Genomic DNA, 18489 nt, shown 5'->3' with positions numbered 1-18489 from the left:
GCACAGCATGAGATTTTATGGGAGCATAACTACCGTGTTATACGAGGGTTATCTGTACTTTGAATACTTTGTCCTTTCTATACACATTGTACTTCCCATATTGATATTCTGCATCCCCTATGTTTGAGTGGCGCCATGTCTCTTATATCCTCACAATATCTGCATTTGATGACTTAATCAGTACTTCAAATTCAATAAATTCATTTCCAGTGCTCTTATTTTAGTATTCATACAAGTATACATGCACTTGTTCTTACCTTTGGTTAGCCTATCACAGCCCATATATTTCCTTGTTCCATGATGACCCAGAGCAGGGCTTGAAATCCCTGACACCTTGCTTTCCAGGCCGCTGCATGTTCCAATCGAAGCAGTGCAAGAATTACACTTGCGTCTACGTGTGTGGCTTTAGTTAATCTATTAGTCTGTATATTCCCCAAGCTAGCAGTTTTCTGACCCACCTAACACTACCCCCAATAGCATCAGTGAATATCTTGCACATCTATTTACGTGTATCCCATCCCTGTGCAAAAAGTCTCTAGAGGGCTCTCTCTTTTTTTAAAAAATAAACCAACCAAACATGTCTAGGACTATTAAACTATTTTTAACTTCTGTTTCTACAATTTGGCAAAAATATCCAAGAGCACAAAATTCTTTGAGCTGAGTCAAGGTATAATTTTCTCTCATTCTGGAGTAACAATAAAACTGCTTTTTCCTAATGATTCAGTTCGATTTACTACTCCACCATACAACCTTGCTAGTTACCAAGAACATTTAGGGGTTTTTAAGAAAAGTATAATGCCTTGAACAGTGTATTATAGTTTTTCTGCATTGATAATAGCTATGCCATACAACTATAATAGAAACTTTTAAGTATGATCTCTCGTGGTTCTTTTTTGGTGGTTATGTAACTAAGACTTGTAATAAATATAATTATCAATTGTTTATATATCTCTCTTCATCATAATTCCCAACCACTGTTGGCCTTTCGATCAAAGATTTTATTTATTATTTTTTTTTTTATTGGGCTATTAATATGTACATTTTAGATAATGACAGTTCGTTGGCATTCTAATGCCAATGTACTATGACCGAATGAAAGACCAAAAGTAATAGCATTCTGATACTTTCAGTCTTTTTGATCATATTAGCATTCTGAAGAATCGGCACTTCAAATTTTTGGTCATTTGATGTGATGTGTTTTTGCTCTTGGCATTTTGGTGTTTCAGCATTTTAATCCTATTGGTGTTTTGATTGCCAGCATTATGATTTTAGACAGTAATTGTCTCCCACGGTACTTATTGTGATAAATAAAGTGGCAGTCCTAGCTTCTAGATCACTGGTTTTTAGATTAGACCCCACTCACATAATAAAAAGAAAAATAAGTGCATTCAGTACTGCTTACTATTAAGGGGATATTTAGTAAAGGTAGAAAAGAAAAGGTTGCTGTTTCCCATATGTAGTACTTTACATTTGTCAATGTTAAACTTCATTTGCCATCTCTCAGCCCATTTGCTCAACTTTTCTAGATCCTGTTGCAGCAGCATACTGTCATTAGTGTAACCTTCCGACCTTCGTATCATCTGCAAACTTTTCATTCTGCATTACACTGATAGAGTTTAAAGGAGTAGAAACAGATGATATACTATGTGCCGATTGGAGAGAATCTAAGTGCTGAAGAGGTACGTAGATGGCAGAAATTTCTGCAGAGAAATTGATAAACTGTATTGATAGAAAGGCAGAAACACTGAAAGCAGATAATGTTGAAGCAATGTTTTTCTGATTTTGAGACATCTGTGTGTATTTAATTATACCGAGGCTAAATCTCGATTTGGACACCAAGAAATTCCTTTATGTTTAGGCTTGCCAGGTAGTGTCTTCCCCTTAACTGATGAACCTCACATTTAATGAAAATTATAATCCACTGAGGGCCACACAATCTTGATAGAGCACCGTTCATTTAAGTGTGTAGTGATATGACCAAATTGGATGAGTTGGCAGGGTCCAAACTTTGAATGCCTAATTTATTAGTAACATTCTCGCTTCTGAGATGTAATGGTAGCTCACGGGTTTATACATATAAGCTTTAGGCCGGTGAAGCGCTAAAGAAGACGCCCAAATCAATTCTAAGAGCATTGTGCTCGATTAGTTCAAGCCATGCTAGAGCACTCTTCCCTGACAGAGTCATAGATTTAAGAGACATAGTATATATGTGATCTTATCAGAGATCGAGAGAGATTGAGGCCAGCAAGGTCAGTGCCCCAGTTTGCAACAGGTATTTCTCAGAGAATATTCATTTAGGCAGTTGGTTCAGATTTGCTTTATGTATACAAGGAAGTTAAATTTTCTTATCAAGTATAAGTCCACTGAAGCGAGTGCTAAACAGGCTGTGAGAGAAATGTCAGAGGTTTACCTAAACAAGATTTTGAAGAAACACTTGTAAACTGGTAAATATATGTGGGTTAAGTTTTTTACAGAAATGGACAGTAACTTCCAATCTCAATTCTATCGATTGAGATTGGAAGTTACCTTTCTGCATGTGATAGAACTTGAGAATGACATGATACTGATAGGTCATTTACAGAGAGATATCCTTGCACTGAGAATGATTGAATTACTTGATTTAGATAGTTGATTAGGTCTGAGAGCACAAAGAGTGGGACTTAGTATCGATTTAATGCTGTGAAAAAAGTATTTTGATAGTGTACTTAGAACGGATGTAGGAAGTCTTGAACGAAGAGGGGGAACTGTCATATTAAGGTACCCGAAAAGAACCTCATTCATCCATGTGCAGTAAGTTCATAAATTGCGTGTTTTCTGTTTGTTTTTCCTGTTTTCTTAGACAAAAAAAAACAAAAAAAACAGGGATTCCCGTTAAAAAAATAAACTTTGCTATCTTTGCCTGAGATCAACTAATTGATCGCGAGTAAAAAAAAACCCATAAAATTTGAGTCATTGACAGGATTCGAACCCAGATCTTTTGCACCCAGTGTGGGGACATCGGTGATAGTGTGCTACTGTGTGCACTATCACCGTTCTCTTTGTAGCACAGCGTACTACCCATGTGCTACAAAGAGAGAAAAGTTGCCTCAAAGTCGTAGCTCATGAAGATACAGAAGGATTCCATAATGCAAAGTGGTATCAATGTTTTTTTTATAAACTGGACTTGAAATCAAAACGTGAATTAAAGGCACACGTTTAAGGTTAGATGATATGAATTAATGCCACTATATTTACAACTTATATGTATATTTTTACACGAATATACATTTTTTTCACCTTTTTCTTCGTATGGTAGCAGTGATAAAGACGCTGTGAGAGATATAGAGTTCAGTGTTGTGTCGATCGTTGTTTTCAAATATTTATTAACGCTTTATCCATTGAAAGAAGAAAGGAATATAAATTTTGAGAAAGTTTTGAAAGATTTTGCCGATAAAAGGGCAAGAAAAATATCCTTCTGATTAGTTTTGTTTATATTATCAAATTGTCTGGTTAATTGTTAATAAATTATAGTATAAAATAATCCACAATTATTGTTTTCGTTTTTCATTATTTCAAACTATTGAGGGGTTAATATTGAAGGGGCCCGGCCAGCAAGTTCCAATCGGCCCCACATTTCCTAAGGCCAGCACTGCTAATGAGACTCAAATTTGTAAACCTTTCTTGGGTCATTATTGACCTTAGTTCTTTACCATTTTCAATTTGGAAAAAAGCATGCTCTCCATGTGCTATTGTAACTGGAAGGGTGAGAAATATTAGTATTCCAATAGGAACACTGCAAGATCGTTTAAAAATGTATATACTGTAACATATGCTTCCACTGTATAAAAATTGACAAATTTTCTATTCCTTCACACAAGTCCATAGCAATGATGTTACTTTCTTTTAAAGGATCCGACAAATTAGTTTGTAAGTCCATACAATGTTTAATTTCGGTTTCTTTATTTTGAGATAAAAAAATTAAAACTATTATTATGAACCTTCAGTTGTTCGAACCTATCATCTATTTGTAATATTATTTCTAGGATGATATAACAAAAATTTATTTTGTATGAAGCTTCAGGCGAATTTATAGTTTCATTACTTTCATAAACATTTTTTTTCGTAGTCGTATAATTGAGACTTCTGTAAATCTATTTCATTAGCAATAGCTGCTGCTTCATTTAACTTATTTTGAAAACCATCATCTGTTCTAGATCCTTTAAACTTAATTCATGTAACATTTTTATGATTGTTGGTACAGACGTGTTTAAATTTTGCATTGATTTTTTGATATATTAATAACATATTACAAGAGAAGAAATAAATGTAAAAGATTTGATTTTTGTTTTAGCTATATTTCTACTCATTAACACGGCGATGCATGGACAGATTTCTAAATGTCTTGTGGCGTCTGGTACCAACACAACCAGCAGATCCTTTACATCCTGTGAGGTCCGTGGTTGAGACACTGCAGGTTGGAGTTCCTGTTCCAGCACAAACCACAGATACTCGATGGGATTGATGTCCGGGGAATTTGGAGGCCAGAGCAATACCTGGAATTCTTCATGTTCCACGAACCAGTCTCAAACAATCCGGGCAGTGTGGCATGGCACATTATCTTGCTGAAAGACGCCACCGCCAGATGGGAAGACTGTTGCCATGAAAGGGTGTACCTGGTCAGCAATAATGTTTAGGTAGGTGGTAGATATCAGAATGCCAGGCAAATGGATAACTGGACCCAGGGTATCCCAGCAGAACATCAGCGAAAGCATGCCGGCAGCGGCTTGTTTTCATCCCACTGAGGTGCCATCACTTCCCCAGGTAAATGATGCACACGTACCTGGCCATCCACATGGTGTAACAGGAAACTTGGCATTGTCTTTTCCTCTTTGGCAATCTGTTTGATCTGGCATTTTTCCAATACAGAGCAGTCTCATCATTAAAAATTTGTTGCATTGAATAGCCACCTTCATCAATAATTTTTTCCAACACATCACAAAGTTTCTCTGCAGCTGTAGAATCGGCACTAGTGACTTCACCGCATACTTTAACATTGTGGAAACCAGCACAATGCTTGAACCTATTAAACCACCAGTTTAATAGGTTACCACGAACTTCACTTTTTTTTTTAATTGTTAATATCGTCAAAAATTCTTATTGCTTTTGCTTGGTCATTAGACTCATGGCCACTGACTTTCCATCCATATTATTAATAGCTTTTCCATCTTCATTATAGTCACCTGAATGCTGTTTTGTGATCACTGTTGATCTTAAGTGCATTGTTCCTTTGACATGTTCTTTTATACGTGGTCCTTTAAAATAGTATTCACTGTTGAAGAAGCAAGACCTAATTGCCTTGCAATAGATGACAAACTTTGTCCTTCTTATAATCATTTTCATCTTCATTTCTAAATGAAGATTGCCACCACTTGCAATTTTAGTTGTCGCTTTCCTTTCATCATTGTAATATGCAAAGAGGAATGAAGAGAAGAGTCTCAAATTTGTTTATACAATTGAAGATTTCAGTGAAGGGGAACACATTTCACCATAACAGCGTAAAAACCCACACAATTGCAGTTATCAGTATTATCGCAAATGCAATAAGATCCGAGTTTACTACCTGTTTATTATTAGATGCACTAACAGAAAAGCCCAAAAAATCAGAAAGTGCAAATTGTTTTTGTGTTTTGGTCGTGACCTCCAGAAACATGCTTTAGAAAAATATCACAAAGGCATTCAAAATTGATTCTTATAACAAGAACATATAACGATGAAAGGGTAGTACAATTTCCATTATTAATATGACCTTTTAGAGAGATAAATAGCTTAGTAATATAGCAAAATTTTCAACTTCCAAGGACTTGGAACAAATTACACAAAAAAAAACCAACAGTACTATTGGGTTCACATAACGATATTTTCACAATACCTACATTTATTCCTACGGGATGCAGAATATGTTCCTACGAATTTTTTTAAGTTTGCATCAGTCGGCAAAAACTTATGTAAAGTTGAATTTCCATAAGTCGGGGAATTCCTGTACACTGATTTTGGGGTATTCTAAATGAAATTCTTCACTTATCAGCCAGCAGAGCACTCCAAGCAGGACGACTCAGCCTAAAAGATTAAAAAAGACTGCCAATGTATGTGGGAAATTTAGAAATCCACATGCTATTGTAAAGATGACATGGATATCATTGATGCAAAGATCAGTGTTTACGGAGAGATGCTTAGTCATTTTCTAAGTTCTGTCTTATCTAATTCAACTCATTCTAGTTTGGGTGAGAAAGATCAGCATTGAAAACCTGCAAGCTTTGGAGAGAAATTGCTGAACTTTATGTAGGAAAATTCTGAATTTGCAATGAGAAGTTCCGAGCATTTGACTTTCTATTTGAAGAATTTTCATCTGATATTTCTTGTGTGTGCCCGCATTGTGTGTTTGTGGTGGTGTGTGGGCCCCCCCCAATCAAATTCAGTCAAAATGCTACTTAGAATTGCTTTTACTGTAACAAATGTTGAATTTTATCCATCAGAGCATCCAAAGGTGGGACATCACTAAGTATCACTAAGTCCCACATAATAGGGGAAATTATATTCAACTAATATCACTAATAAAAATACAATTTTAAAAAAAATCAACTTTTTAGCCTGATATATACACTGTGCATGTGTACATGTGTGTATCATGTGAACAGTATCTACAAGTCTGATTTTTTTAGTTCCAATAATAATTTGACTTATTTTTATTTTTCATAAAAATTAACTAGATATACACTTTAGATCTTGTGCAAGCATTTAATAGTTTTTCAGTCTAATAGCAGACAGCTTTAAGTACTATTATACAAAAGGACTATCAAGGATGGACTTTATTTTATAAACATTTCGATAATTTGAGCATTCAGTACAATTATGATTACATAAAAAAAAGCACCCTTATATACAACCAGAGGAAAACATTCTCAGAACATAAGGTAATCTAACATGCTGGGAAGAGAGACAGAAAAGGGGGAAAAATCATTCAGGCTAGCAAACTGGTTTTCCAGTTAAGATCAGCACATTGCCTGCCCGAATATTTCTATTATAACAAAAAGTCAACCATCAGTTATTTTAAGTGCATTGTCCGTGATGTTTATTAGTTGAAGACTTCATATTTATTATGCTCTTATCAGCATTCCAAAAATGTAGTCTTATAATCACTATGTGGGAAAGTTTAAATCATCACAGACATAGTAACATTATGTATGATTATCAGATGTGCAATAGTAAGCAGAATTTTTAAGGCACCAGTTATTAGTCCATAAAAATTTCAAATGGCACTTTACCAATTGTATCTGTCATCTTGATTTAATTCTGAAGATATTTAAAACAACTTTCAATCATAAAATTTTGCATTTCTGGTTCAGGAAGAATGTTGATAAGCAAAGCAACAGAAGTAGAATAATCTTTGGATTTTAAAATAACTAAAAATTTCTATGGTTGCTAAAGCAGAGAATCACATAAGAAAATAAATTATATCTGGCAGAATAACAAATAAATAAATCAAAAAAATTCAGTTGTAGCAAGATATTTTAAAATAAATATACGATCAAGTTATTTTTACTAATGAAACTACTTAAAAAACAATCATCTTGACTTTCTGTTATAAAATTAGCAGTTCACTGCTCTTCTTAATTTTCAGTCTTTTGAATCTGAATTTTTGTATGTGAACTCCTGCAATGCAGCTTTCCACTTCAACGTCCACTTCACTTCTCTACAACTTTTAAAATTCTTATGAAATTCATATCATGCTGTTTGCTCATACAAACGTATTTCTGCATGAAGTATATGATTAATCAAACAGTTTAAAAGGAGGTATATCACTTTCAATATAACCTATTTATGCCTCAGAAATTACTAAACACCACATTTTGATATCATGTTAGCACTATTTCAAAGCTTCAAGAGAAGTAAACATTTCATCAAATCAACTGACAATATGGAATGCAAAATATAATTTACGTAATTAAACTCACTTTATTAATGGTAAATTAAATCATATGATAATTCATTCCCTGAGAATCATAGAATTTAAAGAAATGTTATAAGTAAACCTATATTCTGTATAGTTGGCAGCTAACAAAAATATGCAAAATTTTCACTGAAAATTTAAATTAATAAGGTAGCACTTTTTTGTATGAGTTTTTTTTTTTTCATTCAAAATTATAAACATAAATGCAATTGGTTGAATATAAGAGGATCCATTATAAAAGCTACCAACAAGATCATGATAATGTTTATGAGTGCGTATGTTTATTTATTTTATATATATATATATTTATATATATACATAAACATATAAAATAGTCTAAAAGGCCTTTCATCAAGTGGCTACAAATGATTTGTCCTCTTATACAAGATGTTTTGGTTACTGGGACTGGCTGCCAGTGATGCAATGATCTTGGCAACTTGACTGGAGGCTGAATTTGGAAGATCTGAATGAACTAATTATGACAATTTCTTAGCTTTCTGGTATAGAGAGTCAACAACTTTTCCCATGCTCTGAATAGTTTCCAGTGCTGCCTCATAGGTTTTATTAATAGCAGTATCTTCGAATATAATCAATACACCTTCACCTTGATCCAATATACCTACAAAACAAAGTTTGTGATCAGAATAATGATTATTACCATTTTATAACACTGGCTTTACAAATAAATTTTTTCCCTACAAGTTGGGAAAAATAACACACCTGACATAATAAACTGCATCGTTCTGAAATATACTAATAGCAGTCTTGAAAATCTGAGGTAAATGGGAATGGAGGCAATCAGATTACTCAAAACTTAGCTTATACAGAATGATAAAATAAAAAGTATATTTTGTAATTGTTTTGAAATTATAATTGCATTTGTAATTATTTTAAGTTAAAATTAATAAAATGTTTAAATTAATGAAATAAAATTGTGTAATCAATGAAAAAACATATAGAAAAACAAAAATACATATTTACTTGGTCTTTTGTTAAAAACAAGCAAGTTACACATTTGAAAACATTTAAAAATGTTGGGTCTCTATATTCGTGTTGGCGGTCGCGAAATTTATCATACCTGGTTGCTGCTCGCTGCATTCACCCTGAGTGATGGTGGGGCATGCATGTCTTCAGTCTCTGCGCGGTTAGCACAGTGGTATAGTCACCGTCTTCCCCACACTGGGTGGGAAAGGCCTGGGTTTGAATCCTGTCAATGATGCTAGTAACCTATATGGGCTTTTTTCACTCTGTGGCTTAGTCAGTCTCAGGCATAGATAGCAAGATTTCCCCCCACCCCGAAACGGGTTATTTTTGTCCAGCAAAATAGGCAAACCAACCAGAGAACATGTGCAATTTAAAGACAATACACGTGGGTACATGTAAGAAATTACCAGGTAACCCTAGTGTAATAGTTTTGGTTTCAGTCTAGCTGTGAGCATCATCTGAGTAGGACGGCTTGTGACCTTTGTGTGTTGTGTCTGTGTTAGGCTAGTTGTGCTTAAAATATTTATAATAGATAAATGTCAAGAAGGGCTCACATACTCAGCTGTAGGCCGCATGTTGGGTGTCAACAAAAGTACCGTACGATACATAAGGAAACAAGAAACTGAGATCAGAGAGGCAGTGCAACCTGGTGGAATTCTTACTGCTAAATATGTGATAAAGTGATGTTAAAAATGGAGAATGCACCATTCGTTTGGATCGAAGACCAGCACAGGAAAAACTTACTTGTCAACATTGGTTGTCTGCATGGGTAGCAGTGGTAACGTCACTGTCCTCCCCACACCTTGTGATAAAGGCACAGGTTCGAATCCCATCAATGATGCAACAATGGGCCTTTTTCACTCCATGGCTGAGTTATTCGGTCTCAGGCATAGATAGCAAGGTTTTTCCCAAGAAACTGAGGCTTTTTCATCAAGAAAAACACGCAAATTGACCAGAGAACACGCAATTTACAGACAAAATACATATATGGGTTAATTACGGATGACATCTTAATTATAATAATTTGATTTGTGAACATTGGTATGATTTCTGCTAAGGTCCTCATTCTTTACAACAGATTTAAGCAGCTAACTGCCTGTACCAGCAGCACTGCGGAAACCACTTTTGTTGCCAGCAAAGGCTGGTTCCAGAAATTCAAGAAGCATTTTTCACTCTGTAACAAAGATTACGGGTGGGTCTGCTTCAGCTAATCATGAGGCTGCTAAAGCCTACCCTGTGCAACTCAAGAAGTTCATCAAGAAGAAGGGATATAAACCTGAACAGGTTTTCAATGCCGACGAGATGGCATTATTCTGGAAGATGTCTCAGTGCACCTATACAGCAGTTGAAGAGAAGGCCTCCAGGATTCAAGGCAGCATGAGATCGTGTTGCGCTGGTAGTTTGCAGCAGGCGATATTATGGCAAAACCTGGCCTAATTTTCAGCACGCAGAACCTAAGAGCTCTCAGAAAATGTAACAAAAATATACTGCCTACGTACTGGATGTGGAATGCAAAAGTCGGGATGACGAAGAACCTCTTCCTGAACTGGTTCCACCACTGCTTCATCCTCGAAGTCAAGGAATACCTAAAGGAAAAGGGGCTTCCATTTAAAGTCCTTGTGGACAATGCCCCAGGACAGCCAAGTGATGCACAAGACACTGCAAATGAAGACAAAGGTGGTCTTTTCTACCCCCTAACACTACCGCCATTATCCAGCAGCTCAACCGGGGGGAAGGGGTAACAAGGCCTTTAAGGCCAACAACTACAAGAAGAGGTGTATGGACCGAATCGTTGAGCTCATGGACAGTGACGACAAACTGAACGTTATTCAGTTTTGGAGGGAGACTTCACCATAGCTGGCAGTCTCTTCCTAATAAAACGCACTGGAAGAAACACGCTGGAAGACAAGGACAAGTCTGTAAACGCCTGTTGGAAGAACTTGTGGTCCAAGGTTGTGAGTGACTTCAGTCCAGATGAACTATGAATGATTCCAGACAAACAGCACAAGAAAACCATCACAAAAATAAAGGAGTTGGCCAGAAAAATAGGGGCACTTCCGAGAACTTAGAAGACATCAACGATTTAATTGGATAGGCAACAATACTAATGAATGATGAACTTGAGGAGCTTATTTGTTCCAACTCTAAGGATGAGGAAGAACCACGCCAAGAGAAGTTCAATTTGGGAAACTAGCACAGGCAATGTGTGATGCCAAATGTTTTGCAGACTTCTACGAATATGACGTGTTCGTGGAACGAAGTTCAAGGAAAGTCTCAACGATATGCGGCCATGTTCAATGACATCAAACAAAAGAAGCAGCTTTCCATCATGATGTTCCTGTAAAGAACTTCTACACAGATGCCTAAAACTCCTCGTACCCCCAAACCAGAAGTCTTGACGTCAGCCAATCCTGCTTCTTCTCCAGCATCTGAGACCCCTACTACTGAGGAGTGCTGAATCCTGTGGTGAATCCCCTGGTGCATGCCTTGTTCTTAACCATGCAATAAAATTTTGATACAGTATTTTCGAAACATGGGTCTATAGTGTTACTCGTTATTGTAAAACAAAACCTTTTAAACACATTTAAACATTTTTCAGTTAATTGTAAATGGTTGCGTAAGTGCTTAGGGATAGGTAGAAAACATCTGGGGCTATTTTGGTGAGAGTACAGATTTTTGCGGAATTTCATGTTTTTGCAGGAAGTGTTGACACACAACCCCCACGAATATGGAGATCCAACTGTATATTGATGCTCTGATACCCCTTTGTAACTTCCTTTTGCTAGGGTAACCTTGGATTAAATAAAACTCAGATTGGTAAGAGTACTGTAATAATAAAAAAAAAAAAAACATAACTATTAAAACTGATCTACTTTATCAACTATTTTTGAGCAGAAGTGTATATAAGATAACATTTTAATAAAGTAAGTAAGGAAAGAAAGGTGTGCTGACATTCTAAAAATTTTAAAAAAGTGTTGAAAATGTAAAGATGGCAAGAGCCAAGACTGGCAAAATTTTCACATAGATGGTACTGTAATACTAAACGCTACTAAACTGTACATGCTTTTTCTACCTTTACTAAATATCCCCTTAATAGTAAGCAGTACTGAATGCACTTATTTTTCTTTTTATTATGTGAGTGGGGTCTAATCTAAAAACCAGTGATCTAGAAGCTAGGACTGCCACTTTATTTATCACAATAAGTACCGTGGGACACAATTACTGTCTAAAATCATAATGCTGGCAATCAAAACACCAATAGGATTAAAATGCTGAAACACCAAAATGCCAAGAGCAAAAACACATCACATCAAATGACCAAAAATTTGAAGTGCCGATTCTTCAGAATGCTAATATGATCAAAAGACTAAAAGTATCAGCATGCTATTACTTTTGGTCTTTCATTCGGTCATAGTTCATTGGCATTAGAACTGTCATTATCTAAAATATACATATTAATAGCACAGTAAAATAAAAAATAATAATAAATAAAATCTTTGATCGAAAGGCCAACAGTGGTTGGGAATTACGAAGAGAGATATATAAACAATTGATAATTATATTTATTACAAGTCTTAGTTACATAAGCACCAAAAAAGAACCACGAGAGATCATACTTAAAAGTTTCTATTATAGTTGTATGGCATAGCTATCATCAATGCAGAAAAACTATAATACACTCTTCAAGGCATTATACTTTTCTTAAAAACCCCTAAATGTTCTTGGTAACTAGCAAGGTTGTATGGTGGAGTAGTAAATCGAACCGAATCATTAGGAAAAAGCAGTTTTATTGTTACTCCAGAATGAGAGAAAATTATACCTTGACTCAGCTCAAAGAATTTTGTGCTCTTGGATATTTTTGCCAAATTGTAGAAACAGAAGTTAAAAATAGTTTAATAGTCCTAGACATGTTTGGTTGGTTTATTTTTTAAAAAAAGAGAGAGCCCTCTAGAGACTTTTTGCACAGGGATGGGATACACGTAAATAGATGTGCAAGATATTCACTGATGCTATTGGGGGTAGTGTTAGGTGGGTCAGAAAACTGCTAGCTTGGGGAATATACAGACTAATAGATTAACTAAAGCCACACACGTAGACGAAAGTGTAATTCTTGCACTGCTTCGATTGGAACATGCAGCGGCCTGGAAAGCAAGGTGTCAGGGATTTCAAGCCCTGCTCTGAGTCATCATGGAACAAGGAAATATATGGGCTGTGATAGGCTAACCAAAGGTAAGAACAAGTGCATGTATACTTGTATGAATACTAAAATAAGAGCACTGGAAATGAATTTATTAAATTTGAAGTACTGATTAAGTCATCAAATGCAGATATTGTGAGGATATAAGAGACATGGTGCCACTCAGACATAAGGGATGCAGAATATCAATATGGGAAGTACAATGTGTATATAGAAAGGGCAAAGTATTCAAAGTACAGGTAACCCTCGTATAACACGGTAGTTAGGTTCCCATAAAATCTCATGCTGTGCGAAACCATGTTATACAGAATTAAGATCCAATACATAAAGGACGGTTACGTCCCAAACGAGAAAAATAACACACAATTTTTTTTAATAACTACTGGAAACTTTTTTTTTTTTTTTTTTTTTTACAAAATAAAATAGTAAGTAATAACTAAACAAACGTCATACAAACTATGATACATATATGCCAGGTAATGTACATTCATTTAATTTTCTTCCTCTTCATCACTGCTAAGCACAATCAAACAAGAACATTTTCTCTGTTGCAGAATATCTTCGCCTTCTGAACTTTCTTCTGCTCTCTCTAAAAAATCAGTAATCTGGGCTTGTCTGCTTTTGCTTGATAGATTTTTGTAACTTTAATGATATGGAGCTAAGCATTTTTGAAGCTCTATTTTGAACTTTGTGCTCCGTTCAGTCGAAGGATCAGCATTCAAAATATAACATTCTAATTGCTCGGCTAAGCTGATGTCTTCCTGTATGCTTTTTACTGTAAAATTTGGAACTTCACAATTTTCATTTGCGCTATTATCCTCTGAATTGATTTGGTTTACCTCCAATGCCATTTCCACCAAATTCGCTCCGAATTCGGAGGATAATAGCACAAATTTTCATTTGTGCTATTATTCAGAGGATAATAGTACAAATTTTCATTTGTGCTATTATCCTCTGAATTGATTTGGTTTACCTCCAATGCCATTTCCACCAAATTCGCTCCGCCAGCCTCTTTCTACCAGTAATTCTTGAACGCCTTCAGTAGTCATATCATCAAAACCTTCTCCTCCTACCGACTTAGCAAATTCTACTATTGCACTGATTCTGTTTTCTGTCAGCCTGACCATATTTCCTGAATGAAGACTCTGGCCATGCATTTTACCAACACCCAGTTAATGTTGACGGTTGGTTTTACTTCTTTGAGCGATAAAGCTATGATTCCGATACAGTTCACAACTGAAAAATTGTTTCCATACCTCCATCGCTTAGTTAGATTCGGAATAAATTTCTTCCAAAATACGTTGTGAAGATTTTCTGGTGTAATGAGATTTAAAGGTAAATTAAAGAAGTTGTATTAGGTGGTAGGAACAACTTCAACATTTGGATGGTCTAGCGTGTTATGCAATAGTAATAAAAGTTTGAAATCTAGATTTTTTTCCCCACAAGTTCAATAGCACAGAACCTAACATGGGGATTTCCAAAGAAAATAAAATACTGGGATTCCCCAATATAAATATACACCGATCAGCCAAAACATTAGGACCACCTACCTAATATGATGTTGGTCCTCCACTTGCAGCCAAAACAGCTCATACCTGGAGAGGCATGGACGTGACAAGATTTCTAAATGTGTCTTGTGGTATCTGGTACCGACATGTAACCAGCAGATCGGAGTTGCTGTTCCAACACAAACCACAGATGCTCCATGGAATTGATGTCTAGGGAATTTGGAGGCCTGGGCTAATTTTTTTTTTTCAGAGTTGCCTTAAGTTCCTAGTAACAATACTTTAGTTTAATTTGAATTTAGATAGAGATTTTGTAGGTTATTACTTAGTATTGTTAAGGGTATAAAATCCATGTGCTGGACAAGTTTTGCAGCTCCTGCGAACACAGTTTTTAATTATAATTAGCCGCTTTATTGATTTGTTAGATTAATTTATTTTCCATAAGTAGCTTATAGACCAAGTCAAGTTCTGTGGTTTATTTTGAATTTAGATAGCGCGATTTGGAAAGTAAATATACCTCGTATCCGTAGATTTACCGTTCTTAACTTGCAGCCATCGTTACACGATATGTATGCATCGAACTAGATAGCATAAGGTTTAACGGAAAACTAGATAGCGAGTATCAATTAATCAGTAAAATTTATTAATCTTATTAAATTTCATTGTCAATTGACTTTTTTAACTAAATAAATATAGCGACCTAGTTTTTACAAATGTCTTATCTTATCTTCCTTCACGGATTAGGCGATCCGCCTGTTTCAATCTCGAAGAGGTCCGCTCATCTTTTCTTCGGTCTTCCCCTGCCTCTTTTTCCTTTGGCTCAATATGTGTAAGCTAATTTAGGGAATCTATTATCTTCAATTCTTTCTACATGTTCTTTCCAGCTTTGTCTATATTCTATAATTTTTTCATTAATTGAGTAAATCTTTAATTCCTTTCTAATATTTATGTCTGGTTTTTTATCAAATTTTGTACATTCTATTAACGTCGCTTTGTTTCGGTATCCATGTTCCAGAACCATAAAGAACTGTTGGTATTGCCATTACTTCGTAAAATTTCAATTGTGTTTCTTTCCTTGTTTTCTTAGCCAGAGTTCTTTTTATTGTGTCACATATGTTTTGAAATTTCGCCAATTTCTGGTTCATATCTTTTTCACATCATGTTATATCACATCCTAGATATTTAAAATGTTTTACTTGTTCTAATATTTTATTGTCTATAACTATTTTTGTTCTCACCGTATTTTTCCCCTTAAAAGCCATTGTTCTAGTTTTCATTGTCGATATTTTAACTTTATATTCTTCTGTTATTTGGTTTAATTTAAATACTGCTCTTTGTAAATTATCTTCACTATCTTGAATAATTGCTTAATCATCTGCAAATAACAGTGTATTAATCCTATTCTTTGTATTTAAATATATACCTGTATTAATTTCTTCTTTCATTTACATATCATATCCTTGATACATATGTGAAACGTTAGTGACAAGCTACATCCCCGTCTAACTCCTTGATTTGTTATACTTTCTTCTTTTATTTTTTACCTGTATTTATTACTATTTTTGTTCATTGATATAAACTGTGTACTATTTTTGTAAAATGCATTTTCATAATGCATTTTCATAATCTATAAATGCTAAATGCATTTCTAAATTAAACTCTTTATTTTTCTATTATTTGTTTTAATATAAATATATTATCTGTGCATGATCTTCCTTTTCTGAATACTGCCTGTTCTTCTATTAATTTTAATTTCCCAGATATTGACTGGAATTTGTGGGTTGGTCACTAACACGCTAGCAAGGCTTTTGTGGATTTATTGGATGATTGTTTTCTACATTAGCATGTTCGGGAGGCAACAAGAGGGAGTAATACTCTTGATCTAATCATCAGTAGTGATTCTTCATGCATTAAGAATCTGCAGATAAAGGAACCACTAGATGGCAGTGATCACAGTGTGATGAAGTGGGATTTACTCAAAGAGGGAACTACTATCAGGGGTAAAGGGAAGGGTTTTTGCTTTCGTAAAGGCGACTACGATGGTCTGAGACAGTATTTAAATTCTATACAGTGAGACCCACTGATGATGTTACCAACTGCAAATTCAAAATGGGAAGCATTCAAAGAACTTATCTTGGAAGGTACCAAAATTTCAATAGGCTGTACATACCAACTAGGAAATATTGTTCAAGGTTTTGGCCTAAAATAGATGTCAGATGAACTAATGAGACATATGACAGAGAAAAAAAATGTATGGGATATATATAAATTAACATGTGACACTGAAGCCTATGATAGATATAAGCTGGTCTGTAACCAAGTTACAAAGGAGGTTAGGCAGGCGAAGGCAGATTACAAGAAATCTTTGGCAAAGGATGCAAAGAAAAACAGCAAAGAGTTCTTTACTTATGTAAACTCTAGAAGGAAGGGGATGAATCAGATCGGTCCACTTGATATCGATGGTTCAACTGTTGATGATCCTGCTCGGGTAGCTAACAAACTAAATGAATATTTTGCATCGACATTCACACATGAGGAGTTATTCAGCGAGGGGAATGTCAGAAGTGTATTGAACTCTGGCAATAAGCTAGATAATCTTGTAATAACTGAGAGTAAAGTGGAGGAGAAATTGTTGAAGATAAACACAAGAAAGGCACCCGGGGTGGATGGGATCTATCCAGTTATATTAAAGGAGGCAGCAAAGGAAGTAAGCAAACCCTTAGCTATAATTATGAGAGCTTCCTTGGACTCAGGGGAGGTACCCATAGACTGGAGATGTGCAAATGTGACCCCAATTCACAAAGGAGGATCAAAGGCTGACACAAATAATTACAGACCTGTGAGTTTAACTTCTGTTCCAGGAAAATTAATGGAGAGGATCATCTAGACAAGACTTCAGTTATAGCTCAGACACAGCATGGTTTTGTTAAGGGAAAGTCTTGCCTGACCGATTTGATTGGATACTATGATGCAGTCACAAAAGAACTGGATGCAGGGAATAACTTTGATATTATATATTTGGATCTTAGAAAGGCTTTTGATATTGTTGCACGTGGAAGACTGCTCCACAAATTGGAGCAGTGTGGCATTGGAGGCAAATTGCTGCTATGGATAAAGGTATGGTTGAGGGGGAGAAGACAGAGTGGTAATCAATGGACACTACTCATCGTGGACTAATGTTATTAGTGGAGTCCCTCAGGGTTCAGTGTTGGGTCCATTATTGTTTTCTGTATTTATAAATGATATTGATGATGGTATATCAAGCTTAATGTCCAAGTTTGCAGACAATACAAAGGTTGGCAGGGTTGTTAAGGACAGTACTGATGCAATGCTGCTGCAAAAGGATCTGGAAAGGTTGAGCAGATGGGCTGAGAGGTGGCAAATGAAGTTTAACATTGACAAATGTAAAGTACTACATACGGGGAAACAGCAACCCCAGAGCAACGTATCAACTCTGTGGTACTACACTGACAGTGGTAGTACCACAAGGGACCTGGGGGTGGTTGTGCAGGCAGATATGAAGTTCTCTGAGCAGTGCAGACGGGCTGCAAGAGTAGCTCATGGTGTCTTGTCAATGATATAGAGGAATTTTTCTAGCAAGGATAAAGAGGTGATTATTCCCTTATATAAGGCAATGGTCAGGCCACACCTTGAGTACTGTATACAGGTCTGGAGGCCTCATTTCAAGACGGATGTAGAGCTGCTAGAACGAGTACAGAGAAGGGCATCATGATTAGTGAATGGATCAAAGGGTTGCTCTTACGAAAAAAGGCTTAAGTTTTGCAAATTACAGTGTCTGGAGACTAGGAACCGGC

The 18489-nt window shown here is 35.6% G+C and overlaps 1 protein-coding gene across 2 annotated transcripts in view; it reads right to left on the bottom strand.

Annotated features, from left to right (window-relative positions):
* Positions 1–8282: 8282 nt before the first annotated feature.
* LOC150079373 (26S proteasome non-ATPase regulatory subunit 11-like) overlaps positions 8283–18489 on the bottom strand; it is a 187376-nt gene continuing 177169 nt past the window's right edge. For both annotated transcript variants that reach the window (XM_090383642.1, XM_090383643.1), the window contains one exon: positions 8283–8606. In XM_090383642.1, the coding sequence (XP_090239768.1) occupies positions 8464–8606 (143 nt within the window). In that variant the 3' untranslated portion in view covers positions 8283–8463. The remainder of the gene's footprint in view (positions 8607–18489) is intronic.

The sequence above is a fragment of the Mastigoproctus giganteus genome, chromosome 10 (genome assembly GCF_048544385.1).
Source record: "Mastigoproctus giganteus isolate SK-2022 chromosome 10, ASM4854438v1, whole genome shotgun sequence".
Taxonomy (NCBI): domain Eukaryota; kingdom Metazoa; phylum Arthropoda; class Arachnida; order Uropygi; family Thelyphonidae; genus Mastigoproctus; species Mastigoproctus giganteus.
The sequence above is the reverse complement of the archived record's forward strand: the minus strand, read 5'-3'. Positions and strand labels throughout refer to the sequence as shown.